The following is a 17,321-nucleotide window of genomic DNA, read 5'->3' as shown; positions in this document are numbered from 1 at the left end:
CAGGGATCAAACCTCTGTCCCCCTGTATTGGAAGGCAGATTCTTAGTCACCGGACCACTAAGGAAGTCCCCTCTCTTAGAGATTAGCTAAGATTAGAATTTAGCTAGACCCCTGCCCAGCCCTGCTTTTTATCAGTCTGTTCTGTTTTCCGTTTCACAAGCGCTCTTCCTCTTAGTGTCCACGTTCTTCAGATCCTCTTCCCAGTGACTCTTTCATGACTCAACACACTGACTCGGCTCCCTACAAACTATTTTCCAAGCTGAAATCTCTGGACTGGAAGTAGAACCAGACTTTGTAACCTAGCAGGACCCCACAGGGTCTTCCACAACAGGCCTTCCCACATAGCCTCTGCTTTAGCTCCTCTCTCAAATACCTATTGAATAGATAACAGTAGTGGATGCAAATCTACTGAGTTATTTTGCAGTTTGGACTTCCCTTGTGGCTCAGCTGGTAAAGAATCCACCTGAAATGTGGGAGACCTGGGTTCAATCCCTGGGTTGAGAAAATCCCCTGGAGAAGGGAAAGGCTACCCACTCCAGTATTCTGGCCTGGAGAATTCCATGGACTGTATAGTCTATGGGGTCACAAAGAGTCGGACACGACTGAGCAACAGATATGATAACCCCCTACCAAATGGAAGCTATTAACCACTGACCGTGAGCACATTGCCCCAGCCCTCCTGGAGCCTAAGGTGATAATATTCACCCCTGTGATAATACCTGGTTCCCTCACCATCAGCCAATCAGAGAACTGTGCACGAGCTGATAACACACTGTGACTTCCCTCCATCACCTGGCTTTTAAAAATGCTTTGTGGAAACTCTTCAGGGAATTCAGGGCTTTTTAGGGCAGGATCCCCTTGTCTCCTTGCATTTTGTTGTTCAGTCGCTCAGTCGTGTCTGTTTGCAACCCCAAGGGCTGCAGCACACCATGCTTCCCTGTCCTTCACTGTCTCCCAAAGTATGCTCAAACTCATGTCCATTGAGTCAACGATGTCATCCAATCATCTCATCCTCTGTCGCCCCCTTCTCCTCTCACCTTCAATCTTTCCCAGCATCAGGGTCTTTTCAATGAGTCAGCTCTTCTCATCAGGTGGCCAAAGTATTGGAGCTTCAGATTCAGCATCAGTCCTTCCAATGAATATTCAGGACTGATTTCCTTTAGGATTGACTGGTTTGATCTCCTTGCAGTCCAAGGGACTCTCAAGAGTCTTCTCCAACACCACAGTTTGAAAGCATCAATTTTTCATCACTCAGCAGGGCCCTGCAATAAACCTTTCTCCGCTCCAAACTTCGACATTTCGGTTTGTTTGGACTCACTGTGTGTTGGGCACAGGAACTTGCACCAGCAATGTTTGTTGCCCCATGTTTGACATGCCCTTGATTCCTCTTCCAGAAGAGGCCAACTATCCTTTCATTTGGTATGAAATAGAAAAGATTGGGCTTCCCTGGTAGCTCAGCTGGTAAAGAATCCACTTGCAATGCAGAAGACACTGGTTCAATTCCTGGGTCAAGAAGATCCCCTGGCAAAGGGATAGGCTACCCACTCCAGTATTCTTGGGCTTCCCTGGTGGCTCAGATGGTAAAGAATCTGCCTGCAATGCGCGAGACCTGGGTTCAATCCCTGGGTGGCGAAGATCTCCTGGAGAACGGCATGTCAACCCACTCCAGTATTCTTGCCTGGAGAACCCCCATGGACAGAGGAGCCTGGCGGGCTACAGTCCATCGGGTCACAAAGAGTCGGACATGACCAAGTGACTGAGCACAGCACAGCACAGAAACAGGATTTAAGACAAGAAATTCTCTTGTATCCTGTGACCCACCTTACTTTGGCCAATCTCAGTTGAATCAGTGAGTACACGATGTGTCTACTTTCAGTTTTATGATGCTCTTGCTTCTTCTGAGAGTGCATTGATAATTAAGAGAAATGCAAAATTCTCCTTTTTCCTCCCCTTTCCAAACCATCAAAGTAACTGGTGAGTTTCTTTGGTGAACTGAACTCTTTTGGGACTAGGGGTCCCCTGATCTCCTGGAATTAAAAGAGGCTTACTCCTTGGAAGGAAGGTTATGGCCAACCTAGATAGCATATTTAAAAGCAGAGACATTACTTTGCCAACAAAAGTCCGTCTAGTCAAGGCTATGGTTTTTCCAGTGGTCATGTATGGATGTGAGAGTTGGACGGTGAAGAAAGCTGAGCGCCGCAGAATTGATGCTTTGGAGCTGTGGTGTTGGAGAAGACTCTTGAGAGTCCCTTGGACTGCAAGGAGATCCAATCAATCCATCCTAAAAGAGATCAATCCTGGGTGTTCATTGGAAGGTCTGATGTTGAAGCTGAAACTCCAATACTTTGGCCATCTCACGCAAAGGGTTGACTCATTGGAAAAGACCCTAATGCTGGGTAGGATTGGGGGCGGGAGGAGAAGGGGACGACAGAGGATGAGATGGTTGGATGGTATAACCGATTCGATGGACATGGGTTTGGGTAGACTCTGGGAATTGGTGATGGACAGAGAGGCCTGGCGTGCTGCAATTCATGGGGTCGCAAAGAGTTGGACACGACTGAGCGAATGAACTGAACTGAACTGATCTCCTGGAATTATTTTAGCAATTAATGCTGGATAGTTCGATTCAGAGCAGCAATTTAGTGGAAGCTCGCATGAAATGCAGACTGTGTAACTGCCCTGCTCAGCAAGTTTATCTGCTGACCACCTCTCCAAGGCTGCAGGGAAAGGAGCTGGGATTTTGAACACACTGCCACGTTGTTGTTAACTTAGATTCAAATGAAGCAATCAGATCGCATAAAGGAAAAAGGATGAGAAATCTAGTATTTTCTCATTGTTTTGAAGGTATTAGACTTTAGTTTTACTTCAGACTTTAATTTGAGCAATGAATAAAGAAATAATAGGGCTTCTATAGAGGTAAAAATCAAGAAATTAGGATCCTTTGTTCTACAAAAGATGAAGGCTAAAGGGAAAGGTCACTGGAATATTAAAAAATCTTGGGCATCTCAGAGAGAGTGAGGATGAGCAAAACCAAAAAAAAAGAAAAAGAAAAAAAACAAAATATAGGGACATGGGATTTTTCCATTGGGTTTTATTTTTGTTAACATGGAAAAATTTATCTTATCTAAGAATAGCAGTAATGCTCTGTAGAACCAAAAGGGGCATTTACTTATAATGATTAATTTTTTCTTCCTTCCTGATGAAAACCAGTGTTTCATTTTATATTGAAATTATGCTTCACTGAACATTTTATTAGTAATAATTCACTATTTAAAATGTGTATTTCAGTAATGAAAAACAATTCACTAAGCTTGAAAGAAATCCAAATTATTTAAAATGAAAGAACTGTCCCTTTTAATTATGGTAGAATTTTCTCTATCCAGACATGTAAAACACTCCAAAGAGTCCTTGAATTTTTTTCTTTAGAACTGTTTCAGATTTACAAGTTATGGTGAAATTAGTAAGGGAGTTCTCATACATCCCAAACCCAGTTTCCCATATTATTAACATCTTAAATTGGTATGGTAGATTTGCTATAATGAATGAACAAATACTCATAACCTCATCATAAAATAAAGTACATATTTTATTCAAATTTCTTCAGTTTTTTTTTCCCTAATCTTCTTTTTCTGTTCTAGGACCCTCTTTAGGAAATCACTTTTTACTTAGTTGTCATGTCCTCAGGCTTCTCTTGGCTGTGATAATTTCTCACCTTCCTTATTTTTGATGACCTTGACAGTTTTGAGGAGCACAAGTCAGATATTTTACAGACTGTCCCGCAATTGGGATTTTTCTCATGTTTTTCTCACGATCAGAGCAGCTGAGAACACTCTGAGAGGAAGGCTACAGAGGTACAGTGCCATTCTCGTCTGTGTATGCTCAGTCGTGTCTGACTCTTTGAGACCCTTTGGACCAGCCCCCTAGACTCCTGTCCAGTGTTTTCCAGGCAAGAATACTGGACTGGGTTGTTATTTCCTCCTCCAGGGGATCTCCCTGACCCAGGGATCAACTTTCTTTAGCATAGCAATAAATATTGGGCTGTCTGAAACCTGGGGTTGATTGGTTGTGTCATTTCAATGAATAGTCTCAGTAGAAGACATCACTTCTAATAAAGCAATGAAACCCTTTTGTACCATAGTTTGAACTAAATATCCCAATTTTTCACCATCCAATAACTGAAGAAAAGCAGATTCTATGTCAAGACTTAATTATCAGTTTTCAGCCTTGACTGCTTTTATCAATGCTAAAAGTATCCATGTGAAAAAAGTTAGAATTAATGTGGAAGTGAATTTGAAAATTTGAATACACTGTGCTATTAGCCAAATTAAAATATATAAAATCAATTGTCCCAAATCCTAAAAAATGAAATAGATTGTTTCCATCCAATGTCAGAGTAAAAGCAAGAACTTATGGAGGAGAAACATCAAAAATGTAATCTCTTCCATGTCTGAGTTCTATGAAGTGAACAAAAATACTGCCAGAAGAAAAATGTAAAAATCCCAAATAAGCCATGGAGTCTCAAGTGCTTCATACTGATTAAATTTCATCTTTGATTTAACAACTTATTGACCAGAGACATATTAATGTGTCTTTTGTTACCTGAATGTTATTGGTCAAAGATGTTTCAATATTCAGTTACGTAACAAATCATTGGCCACAGGCATTAGTTTCTGCAAAAATCCCCCAGTCAATAATGTAAGACATCTGTCACATCACATCGTCACTCTCTCCTTGATGCTCTCATCTATGTATCATTTCCTGATCGCAGACTTCAAATTCTTAGAAAAGTATCATGGTGGGCATTCCCCAGATGTTTATAGAATAAATGAAATCTCATCTTCACCCCACAGCAATATCAAAGATTTTCCTAATTAGTTGATCCCATATGAATGATCTCTCTTCAACAACTGTGGTAGTTATGTTGAAAATATTCACTGGATATTTCTCACATAATGCTTTATGTTGTCATTTTATCATGTTTATGTACCTTGTTCCTCCATTGGATTATAAGTTCCTTGAGGGCTAAAAGTAGAATCTTCAGCCTCCTTACCTATAAGATAAGGATGATCATATCCCTCCTGCAAGGCTGTCATGAAGTAATGCCTGTGAAACACAGAGCAGAGTAATTAACAAAGATAAATTGGCTAGTGACTTTCAGTTCCTCTCCATTTTTACTATTTTGTATTCTTCACTGTTCCTATTCTAGTGTCTTGCACGTGGTAGGGGATGAATAAATGTATGCTGATGCACTATGAGTTTCAAGTTCAAGGAAAAGTCAATGTTGAGCAAAGATTAAAGGGCAAAGCCTAGGTATCAGTGGCTAACTTGAGTACGCAGGAGTTCTATTCTTGACACTGACTTCAGCAAATGCATTGAATATTTTGCTGCTGTCATTGCTCAAAACATTTTAAAACAAATTGTAAATGCATAATGCTAATATGGTACCTTTAAAGGTCACCAGAAAGATAGACAGCATTTTCAATAATAGATGTTAAGAGGGAGAAACTGGTATTCTGTCCAAATAGAAATGGAAATGCTGCTCCTACTCAAGGTTAAAATGGTTGAGGTCAGTAAGAAGAGCTTGGGTTTTATTTGGCAAGCAAGGAGGGTAAGAGATATTTTCAGCACCATGCAATGACCTATAAGTTCCAAAGTGCTGCCATGATATATAAAACTGTAGCATAGCACACAGCTGACTATCCTCATGTCCTCTCCACACTGTCTACCTTACAGGGTAAAATCTTCTTGTTCAATGTTGGGGTTTTTTAAATTTATTTATTTATTTTTAATTGAAGGATAATTGCTTTACAATATTGGTTTGATTTCTGCTCTACATCAACATGAATTAGCCATAGGTGTACATATGTCCCCTCCCTCTTGAACTTCCCTCCCCTCTCTCACCCTTTTCCCACCTCTCTAGGCTGTTACAGAACTCCAGTTTAAGCTCCCTGAGTCATACAGTGCTCAACAGGTTTTGATGAATTATTCTACCACTGGAGAAAATAGTGGGCCTGGACAGATAATTTGAATTTCATAACAAGAACTGAAGAATCATAATCAAATTTATACCATCCATAGAGTGCCAATTTTGTATTGCCCAAAACCTACTATAAATGAATATGATACAGGAACTCTCATAAACATAAAAATGACAGTCTCAGAAAAATCACATGACATTTCTAAAACAATTCAACTTTGGCAAAGTTATTGCTGAGGCTTAAGATCAAAAGGCTGAGGGCCACTGTTCTAGAAGACACCAAGAGAGGAGACATAATGAAGGAGAAAGGTGGTATCTGGGAGAAAAGCTGAAATGAAAGCAGGCACACAGAATCTGTGAGATGTATTTAAATCTCAGAACCAAACTAGCTCTCCAGGGGGAGCCACTTTTCATCTTCTGAGTTGACACAAGCCTTTTGAAACCTCTGTGGCTTTGACCTTCCATTATTGGCGAACACCGCCACCTGCCTTCACCCCTCACCTGGGCCTCTCAGCGGCAATGCAGGGACGATGCCCTCGACCACTCTGCAATTGCAAGAGGCTTTTACTGCGCTCACTTCAAAGCCGGCCAGATTGTGAGATGTGAGTCTTGCAAGAAAAGGTTTTTCTCTCAGCGCCAGTGTTTCTGGTGAGAGATGTAATACATCAAAGCGGAGAAGAGATGTAATCATGCAGGGAATGATTTCAAAAACTTTAATGAAGCATTTAAAATAAACTCATTTGAAGGTAATTTAACAACACCACTTTTACAATTAAAAATACTATTTTAGCATGCAAATGTAGAACATTAGTCCCATGTCAGGATGGAAAATGAAGTGAAACTGTGGGATTTTTGAAACATGAAAGCCATCTCAGTAATTTCTCATCACTCCATGGTGCTCTTAGGCAGCTTAATGAAAAAAAATGAATTGATTTAAACAACATTTTGTTAGAGCAATGGGGTTTGAGGAATTAAATTAACTTGATGGTTAGTTATAAGAGCCAGGCTTGGAATTGGCATAGATTGTTACTAAAATTAATTTCTATCCTCTCCTAAGTTTTATTTGGGTACTTTTTTTTTCCTATTTTTTTTTTCCTAAAGTATCAACCAAGTGTTTCAGCAATTGGCAGAATACCACATCAGTCCTCTTTGATGGATTACCGTTCGCTCAAAGATGTATATGTGAAGACAGAATTATACTCTGGGCAAGCAAACTGGACTCCAGCTGCTGCCCCCTGGAATGGCAGTGGCAGCTGAGTCTTCCTTTGAAAAGGGTCATAGGAATGACAAGGCAGCATGTGGATGGAATAAGCCAAGACAGCAATTCTCAGTCTTTTCCCTCACCATGAAACAGATGACAAATCACATTCACAAAACACATCCATGGCTGTACCTGGTTACAAATCTCAGCACCACTAAAACAGGCTGCAGGTTCCAGGCAATTCTGAATGCACAGGCATCTGCATACGAGTTTCTCTCCCACTCAACAGAGTATCAGAATGTTACTAAGTGAGAGCGACATTATTATAGACATCACGTCACCTTATATAAGCTCAAATTTTTTAAAAAGTAGGTCATAAAATTTGTACCTTAATGGTTACCAAAAAGAAAATACATTTAAAAATAATATCAATAGATATTAACATGTCAGATAACATTTCCCTGACATGTACATTTTGTACTGCAAAGTATTGCTCTTTTTAGAAGTTTGACTCTAGTTTTTTAATACTAGCCTCAGTAAAGAATGCTAAAATCAGATTATCTTTTAATAACAATGGTTTTTTATTGGTATCAATTTTTACCATGACAGAGCAGTAATGAATAGCTTGCTCCAAACACAGAATTTGCATCCTACACAAACTCTCCAAGATAATAATTCCCATTTTAAGGAGGAATAAAATAGGGTTCAGACTTATCCAAGATTCTGCAGCTGGAAATGGTAACTAGAAACTGATCAAAAGTTACATCCACTGTGACTTAGTAGTAAAGTGTCACCAGTGTTCAAGGTCTCATGGAAGCAAAAAATCAAGACATGAATATGGTGTTTTAATTTTTTTTCTCTCATGCAAAACTTTACGATCCAAAGCACCATACTCTTTCAGAACTCTTTTGGAAAGACACCCACTTATCCCCACCAGAATGTATTTGCTCAATGCTTGCCTCTATAAAGAAGGCCTTCCTGTTCAACTTATGAGTCACACGTGTAAATGTCTCATTTCCTCCAATCTTTCTATGATTATACAAACGTAATTTTCATATGATATCTCCATCTTGCTCACCCACCTAATCTCTGCAGAAATGTTTCGATGAGGAGTTACAGCACATTTCTAGTAAAGACAGTATTATTAAACATGCCTATCAACATCTGAGGAGACTATTTTGAAGGGCACAAGAGATGTTCAAACTTTTAAATCTAATACATCTATTTTTTATAGTCTTTGCTTCTAGAGCAGTTTTAGGCTTGCAGAAATATTAAGCAGGCAGTACAGAAAATTCCCATGTACTACCTTACCCCAACACATAGCTTTCCCATTCTCAACAGCAGCATTAGTGCTACACATTTGTTACAACTGATGAACAAATATTGATACAATATTATTAAATAAAGTGCAGAGTTTACATTAGGGTTCATTCTTTACTTATACACTTCTGTCAATCTTGACAAATGTGTAGTGTCATATATTTGTTAGAATATGTATAGAAAAACTTCACTACCCTAAAAATCCCCTGGTGCTCCAGTTATTCATCCTTCTCTCTCTACTCCCAAGCCCCTGGCAGCTACTCATCATAGCACTGTCCACAGTTTTGCCTTGTCCACAATGGGACCAGACCATCTGACCTGTCTCTTGAGAAACCTGTATGCAGGTCAGGAAGCAACAGTTAGAACTGGACATGGAACAACAGACTGGTTCCAAATAGGAAGAGGAGTATGTCAAGGCTGTATATTGTCACCCTGCTTATTTAACTTCTATGCAGAGTACATCATGAGAAACGCTGGGCTGGAAGAAACACAAGCTGGAATCAAGATTGCCGGGAGAAATATCAATTACCTCAGAGATGCAGATGACACCACCCTTATGGCAGAAAGTGAAGAAGAACTAAAGAGCCTCTTGATAAAAGTGAAAGAGGAGGGTGAAAAAGTTGGCTTAAAGCTCAACGTTCAGAAAACTAAGATCATGGCATCTGGTCCCATCACTTCATGGGAAATAGATGGGGAAACACTGGAAATAGTGTCAGACTTTATTTTTTTGGGCTCCAAAATCACTGCTGATGGTGATTGCAGCCATGAAATTAAAAGACACTTACTCCTTGGAAGGAAGGTTATGGCCAACCTAGATAGCATATTTAAAAGCAGAGACATTACTTTGCCAACAACGTCCGTCTAGTCAAGGCTATGGTTTTTCCAGTGGTCATGTATGGATGTGAGAATTGGATGGTGAAGAAAGCTGAGTGCCGAAGAATTGATGCTTTTGAACTGTGGTGTTGGAGAAGACTCTTGAGAGTCCCTTGGACTGCAAGGAGATCCAATCAATCCATCCTAAAGGAGATCAATCCTGGGTGTTCATTGGAAGGACTGATGTTGAAACTGAAACTCCAATACTTTGGCCACCTCATGCGAAGAGTTTACTCATTGGAAAAGACCCTAATGCTGGGAAGGATTGGGGGCGGGAGGAGAAGGGGACGACAGAGGATGAGATGGTTAGATGGCATCACTGATGCGATGGACATGGGTTTGGGTAAACTCCGGGAGTTGGTGATGGACAGGGAGGCCTAGCGTGCTGCAATTCATGGGGTCGCAAAGAGTCGGATACGACTGAGCGACTGAACTGAACTGAAAATGTCATACAGTTGAAATCACACAGAAGCCTTTTCAGACTGGTTTCTTTCACTTGTTCTCAGTCCCAGCCGACTCTTTGCAGCCCCATGGAGTGTAGCACACCAGGCTCCTCTGTCCACGGAATTTTCCAGGCAAGAATGCTGGAGTGGGTTGCCAGTTCCTACTCCAGGGGATTTTCCTGACCCAAGGATCGAACATGCATCTCCTGCACTGGCAGGTGAATTCTTTACCACTAGTGCCACCTGGGAAACCCTCCCACCTAGCAACATTTGTTTAAGTTTACTCCATATCTTCTCATAGCTTTAGAATATCTATTTTTACTTTACCAACATGTTAAAAAAAAAAAAGTACAAAGATGTCTATTCTCCATCTTACATTTCAAAAAAGGAAGACATAAGGAAAAAGACTGGAAGGGAGTTGGCTACCATGAATTAGGATTGTGAGATTATGGTATGTGGTTTCTTTTGCCTATTTCCAGATTTTAGTTTTTGAAATTTTATAAAGAAATATTTCTTAAAATACTGTTCAAAAAAGCAAAGAAAAAATCAATCATTTCTTTATTATTCTTTTCCACTTGTTTGGCATTCTATTATTAGTTAAACACTTTTCTCTCCAACTCTTCCTTATGTCTTTCTTTTTTTTTTTAACTGAGTGTCAAAACTCTGCACCTCCTTTGACTGAGATTGGAAGGCAAGAAGGAGATGAATACAAAAAAAACAAGGAAAGAAAAATATTTTGGAAGAACTGACAATATTTCAGGTATTCATAGTCCCCTTGTGGATTTGTAAATACTTATGGCCAAAGAACACACACTCCATGGCAATTAATTAAATATAATTTAGTCCTGCTTCCCTGGTGGCTCAGATAGTAAAGAATCTGCTTCCTATGCAGGAGACTGGGTTCGATCCCTGGGTCAGGAAAATTCCCTGGAGAAAGGAATGGCAACCCACTCCAGTATTCTTGACTGGAGAATCCCATGGACAGAGGAGCCTGGTGGGCTATAGTCTATGGGGTCGCAAAGAGTCGAACACGACTGAGCGACTAATACTTTCACTTTCACTTTCACTTTAGTCTTGCAGCAACTCCTGTTTCAGGAAAATCACACCTCTCAGCCCAAACCAAGTAAAGCAAGGTTCTCAAAACAGCTGCTGTGCATGGGGCCCCTAGCACTCTTATAAGGCAGACATTTGACAGATGATGTTGAACAAGAAAGTAAATTCAAACCCAGATCTGACTCAAGAGCCTGCTTGCCTCTACTATAAACACTGCCATAGGTTACACTACGTAAAACCATACACATTCCTGCCTACAATTTTCTCTTCTCTCACAGCCAAGAGTTATCATGGATGAATGCAGGGAGGGGTTCTGGGCTGAAGATCAACATATAATTTCGTACCTGCCCAGAAGTTTCTCTTGCTAAATGGAAGGATTAAATAATTAATGCATTTTAAGAAGCCTTCGATGAATATTCTTCAAAATCAAGGTTTCCTGCCTGGTTCAGCATGAAGGGCTTTGAGGACAATTAAAAGCCCCAACTCTACATTTCACATGTAACTGCTTTGATCTTCAACTGCTTTATCTATAAATTGAGAATCAAGTAAAAGCATTACTAAATAAGAAGGCACTCACTCCGTCCTTTGGGCAGGGATAGAACTGTGAGACTCAAAACATTTGGCACCAAGAGGCATTGCTGCCTTTGTTCCTGACTCCACCACCTGGTGAAGTGACCCTGGGCAAACTTCTCAAGCTCTATGCCTCTATTGCCTCACACACATAATATGGATAATAGTACTGTCTGGCCCCAGACAGCATCTTATTCAGGTTGATTTTAATGAGGCTATTTCCTCAAGAATTTGAAGGAGGGAGATTTAATAATCAACACAATATATAGTAACTCAGAGGCTGTGCCTACGATTAGAGTGAAGGTCATTCTATCAAAATGCTGGTATAGCCGCAAGGACAGGAGAGTTGCAGGTGATAATCATGTATACGAGAGTGAAAACAGTCAAAGTCATGGTGAGGAGGAGAGTATATTACCCACAGCCGCCGTCAGAGTGTATATCCTAAGCTGCATAGTTTAGCAGTGGCTGGTTGCTAGAAAAGGACTCTGTCTTTGGCATAAGATAACCCCTTGATCAAATTCTGGTCTCACCACTTAGCTGTGAATTCTTGAGAAATTTGCTGAAAGTTTCTAAACTTCTGATTCGGCATCTATAAGATAAGAAAAATAAGATCACGATACCTCTCTCACCCTGGTAGAGTTGTTTTGAGTATCAAATTGGAAGAACTAACACAGGTAAATCACCTAGAAAATGGCTGGCTGGCCTAGCATAAGCATTTATTAGTTTTTTGCCTCTTTGTGGGGGCTAATTCTGCCAAGAGGAAAAGATAAAAAAAATCTACAAATAAACCCTAACAGGAAAAATGATGTCACCACATTTCTATCTTCTCCGCTCATGTTGGGAGTAACCCCGAGGCATGTATTTAATAAAGACACAGCAAGGAACTGGCTAGCCAATTACTCTGACCCTGTGTGATCTCTCTTGCACCAGCATATCAATCAGTCTCCTCAGCCTTACTTTTCTAACTGGGATACACTCTTTCTCAACAGATTGTCATTACCCCACTTTTCCTGCACCATCTGTAGGTCCGGGGACCCAGAGAACAGGGAACGTTCTGAATTTTGGTTTTCCTTTATGGAACCGACTCTCCAGTGACTCTTGCTTTCGCACCAGGGCAACATTTCCCCTCAGTTCCAGGAACTCAACTCAGTTCCTATCAAACTAACATGTTAATTACAGTTGAGAGGTGGACCATAAAGAAGGCTGAGCACAGAAGAATGATGCTTTCGAACTGTGGTGCTGGAGAAGACTCTTGAGAGTCCCTTGAACTGCAAAGAGATCCAACCAGTCCATCCTAAAGGATATCAACTCTGAATATTCATTGGAAGGATTTTTGTTGAAGTTGAAGCTCCAATACTTTGGCCACCTGATGAGAAGAGCTGACTCACTGGAAAAGACCCTGATGCTGGGAAAGATTGAGGGCAGGAGGAGAAGGGGGTGACAGAGGATGAGATGTCTGGATGGCATTATCAACTCAATGGACATAAGTTTGAGCAAATTCTGGAAGGTGGTGAAGGACAGGGAAGCCTGGGGTGCTGTAGTCCATGGGGTCGCAAAGAGTTGGACATGATTTAGCAATTAACAACAACAAATTTGAAATTCAAAGTGTAAGCAATGTCATCTGTTAGCATCATCTGGTGGCAGCCTTCTTGCTGAAGCCCCAGCCCATCATCTACTTGGGTTTCTGCTCAGGTTACCTGCAACTGGGCAACAACGCCTAGTTGTGAACTATAACCAGTGGTCAGAGGAGAGTGACAATTCACAGGTTTTTCTCAATCTCCTCTTTCAATATTGTATCCTGAGTTCACTTCCTTCATATTATGTCATAACCTCTTGATCCAAGACCAGTTTTCCCACCTATTGCCAAAAACTATTCTTAACAGACTAGACATGAGTTTCTCCTGAACTTCTAAAGTTAAGCTGTTCAACCTCATACACATTAGGATGGTTACAATAAAAAAGGAAAAGAAAGAAAGTAACAATTATTTGTGAGGATGTACAGCCCCTACAGAAAATAGGATTGAGGTTCCTTGAAAAATTCAAGATAGAATTACCACATGATCCAATAATTCCATTTCTGGGTATACACCTAAACTAATTGAAAGCAGGATCTTGAAGAGATGTTTGTACACCTATATTCATATCAGCATTATTCACCATGGCCAAAACACAGAAACAATTCAAGGGTCCATCATGGATTGAATGAATTTATAAAATGTGGTTTGCTGTTGTTGTTCAGTCACTAACTTGTATCTGACTCTTTGTGACCCCATAAACTACAGTTTATGGAGTATTATTCAGTTTCAAAAGGAAAGAAATTCCAACACATGCTACAATATGCAAGAAATTTACGGACATTAAAGTTTAAAGACATTAAAGTTAAATAAGTGAAAGTGAAAGTCATTAAGTTGAGTCTGACTCTTTGGGACTCTATGGACTATACAGTCCTTGGAATTCTCCAGGCCAGGATACTGGAGTGGGTAGCCTTTGCCTTCTCCAGGGGATCTTCCCAACCCAGGGATCAAACCCAGGTCTCCTGCATTGCAGGTGGATTCTTTACCAGCTGAGCCACAAGGGAAACCCAAGAATACTGGAGTGGGTAGCCTTTGCCTTCTCCAGGGGATCTTTCTGACTCAGGAATCAAACGAGGGTCTCCTGAATTGCAGGCAGATTCTTTACCAACTGAGCTATCAGGGAAGCCTTAAATAAGCCAGTCACAAGAAGACAAAAGTTGTATGATTCCACTTATGTGAGATACCTAGAGTAGTCAAATTCATAGAGACAGAAAGCAGTTTCTGGGACTGGGGAGAGACGGGAAGGCAGGATTCTCATTTACTGGGTAATTTTAGTTTTGCAAGATGAAAAGAGTTCTGGAAATTGTATAACAATGTTAATGTACTTAATACTACTGAGTTGTATACTTAAAAATGGTAAATCTCATGTGTACTGTACCACAATAAAATTTTAAAAATTTTTTAAAGTAATCTATTTAATTTGCCAGCAGATCACTTTTCCCCTGTGCTAACCATAAGTAATGCTGCCTCACTGGAGCATAATGTGGTCTACCACTCATCCTGAGGGCATTTCCACAGGCTAGACAGCTGGAACTACTGTGAGTCTGACTCATAGGCTTCTGCAAGAGAAATAAAGTGCCACTGAAGAGAAAATAAAAGCTACAGAAAGAATTCATGCCATTGGTGAAGTTAAAAAATGTTCAAGAATGAGAACAGAGTCAGAAACCTTAAAAAAAAAAAAAAGGATAGTAAGTTAGTGCTCACAAAAGGTATTAAAGGAGAATGAAGAAGAACTTTGCAGACACACTGAGAAGGAGAGAGAGGCTCAAGGGAAAAGGAGCTTCCTAATGAAGGAGGAGGCATGCTCAATTAATTATGCCTTTGAAATACTGAACTCATTCCTTAACTCTATCGCAACCCTGAAGAAAAAGAAAAGACATTTGTGCAAGTTAGAAATAATGGAGGCTGAGAGGAACTAGCCGTCCATCAAGACCAATAAAGGGGATGTTTAGAGAACTAGAAAAATCCACATCAACAGGTCCCAAGACCTCACTTATGGGCAGTTTATTGAATTAGCACTGAGAACTTCTCTTCTAAAAAGAAATATTAACACCTTCAGAAAGATCAGGGGAGCAGCAAAGCAAAGGGCACAACCTAAATTAGAAACATCTTGAAATTGCAGACTTCTAAGTATGAAGGCTCTGATAATAGAGACAATAAATATACATATCAAAGCTCTTATTAAAATAAATACTGCCGGGAGCTGCAGAGATTTTTTTTTTAATCAAATTGATCAAATAAGAATGTTCATTGCTGAAATCTCCTCTTACATATTTTATATAGTAACCGAACAATGGGGGCAAGTCACTTTTGAGTTTAATTTATGAGTTCAATTCACTCCTCTTCATGTTTTAAAGAGTTTTTGGAAGAATTGAATGCACATAAAATTAGAAAAGTACTGAGCAAAGTACCTGGTGGGCCAGAAACAACAATCACTATTGATCATCATGATTATTTTTCTCTTTAGAATTGATCAATTACCCCCATCTTTCTTTTTTTTTAATTAATGTATTTTTTACTGAAGAATAACTACTTTACAGAATTTTGCTGTTTTCTGTCAAACCTCAATAGGACATTTCTCCAGAGAAGACATACAGATAGCTAACAAACACATGAAAAGATGCTCAACATCATTCATTATTAGAGAAATGCAAATCAAACTACAATGAGATATCACCTCACACCGGTCAGAATGGTCCCCATCTCTTTCTTAAGTCTTCATTCCCTGTTGACATTTTTGCTCTTTGAACCTGCTTCCCTGAAGTGTCATTGTGTTCATCTGGCGTAGTGCCTGAGTGGGCTTAGGTTAAGTGGCCTCTGATGGAACAGGTTCAAATCCCACCTTATACACTTACTAATTATATGGCCTGGGACAAGTCATTTGACTTATCTGTATCTCTGCTTCCTCAACTACAAAATGGGGAAAATGAGATCTAACTTTCAAGGTTAACTACAAGGACTAAATGAGACTATCTATATAAAGGACTTTGCATACCAGAGTCATACACTCATGAAAGGGTAGTTATTATTGCTGTTATAACAATATTACTTCTTGATTCTATAAAATTGAAGCTCTCCTTTTGTGAAACAAAGCTGGTCTAGGTGTCCTCAAGGTAAAGGGGTAAGTTGAAAGAGCAAAGCTATATTCTCTTGCCTAATACCATTGTTGAAATAGTTGTAGCCACGCGTTCCAGGAAACAAACTCACTCAGAAGGACAATGCAGATAGTGAAGTGAAGTTGCTCAGTCGTGTCAGACTCTTTGTGACCCCATGGACTGTAGCCTGCCAGGCTCCTCTGTCCATGGGATTTTCCAGGCAAGAATACTGGAGTGGGTTGCCATTTCCTCCTCCAGGAGATCTTCCCGACCCAGAGATTGAACCTGGGTCTCCCGCAGATAGTGGAGTGTAGTTTGTTACACCGGTAGGCCCAAGGCAGAGTCTCCTCTTAGCCAAGGACCCCCGACCAATTTTTATGAAAACCTTATATACCCTAAGTGTACATGCCCAAACCCACCTCCCCAAATTCCCTGAAACTAGTCTGAACAAAGGAAAAAGAAAGATACAATCAAAGTTCACCCATTCATATGCCTTAAGGCTAGGTAGTTAACAGTGGACAATTATCTATAGCCTGTGGTCAAACCCCAATAAGCATAATAGAATGTATGATTCTAATCGGTTACACAGATAATTAGGGTGTTCTTTTAGTGAAGGAAGAACCCTGGGGCTCTTCCTTTCCGGGAGGCCTGGTTTTCCAGTTGGTGTGTTGTTTCCATAGATACTGGGCATATAGCTCCAAGTCCACAGTCCGGCCCAAGATGGAGCCCTGCTTTCAAGATAGAGCCTGTTCTGTTTCCTCCTTCAACACTACTGCTTCTGTTTTACGTTTTGGATTTTGGGGTCATGAGGCACATGGGATCTCAGCGCCCCAACCAAGGATCAAACTCACACCCCGTGCATTGGAAGGCAAAGTCTTATTAATAACTACTGAATCGCCATGGAAGTCCGTGAATGTATTCTTACCATTCTCATTTTAGATATGAGGAAACTAAGGCTCAAAGAAAAGAAGTGATTTCCCAAATTTTCACTGCAAGTGGCACAGCCAAGATTCAAGCAGAATCTCTTTGCTGCCAAGACCGGTTCTCTTAACCACTATGTAAGAATGTCTTCACAACTTCATCATTCCACACTCAGTTTTTAAGTTTGTCAGGAAAACCCTAAAATATGTGCCAGCTTTGCTCAAAAACTTCTATAAATCTGGTTCAGCTTTTCTTTTGGGTCCGAAGACTTGATCATTCATTAAGCCCACCCAG

General features: G+C 40.2%; 1 protein-coding gene across 7 annotated transcripts in view; it reads right to left on the bottom strand.

Moving 5' to 3' along the window:
* LOC145527162 (uncharacterized) overlaps nucleotides 1-17,321 on the bottom strand; it is a 544,757-nt gene that overhangs the window by 415,258 nt on the left and 112,178 nt on the right. For 2 of the 7 annotated variants that reach the window (XR_014069547.1, XM_081544695.1), the window contains exons 8-10: nucleotides 11,968-12,026; nucleotides 6,479-6,622; nucleotides 5,051-5,103 (exon numbers count right to left, since the gene is read on the bottom strand). Coding sequence is in view for 5 of the 7 variants with exons in the window: in XM_081544695.1 (XP_081400821.1) it covers nucleotides 5,090-5,103; nucleotides 6,479-6,622; nucleotides 11,968-12,026 (217 nt within the window). In the remaining 2 variants the exon portion in view is untranslated. Of the gene's footprint in view, nucleotides 1-4,987; nucleotides 5,104-6,478; nucleotides 6,623-11,967; nucleotides 12,027-17,321 lie in introns of all 7 variants that reach the window. The other 5 variants (XR_014069546.1, XM_081544697.1, XM_081544699.1 and 2 more) reach the window with 3 other exon arrangements.

This window comes from Giraffa tippelskirchi, chromosome 11 (assembly GCF_054371585.1).
Source record: "Giraffa tippelskirchi isolate mGirTip1 chromosome 11, T2T-mGirTip1v1.2.pri, whole genome shotgun sequence".
Taxonomy (NCBI): Eukaryota; Metazoa; Chordata; class Mammalia; order Artiodactyla; family Giraffidae; genus Giraffa; species Giraffa tippelskirchi.
This window is presented reverse-complemented; position numbering and strand designations above follow the sequence as displayed.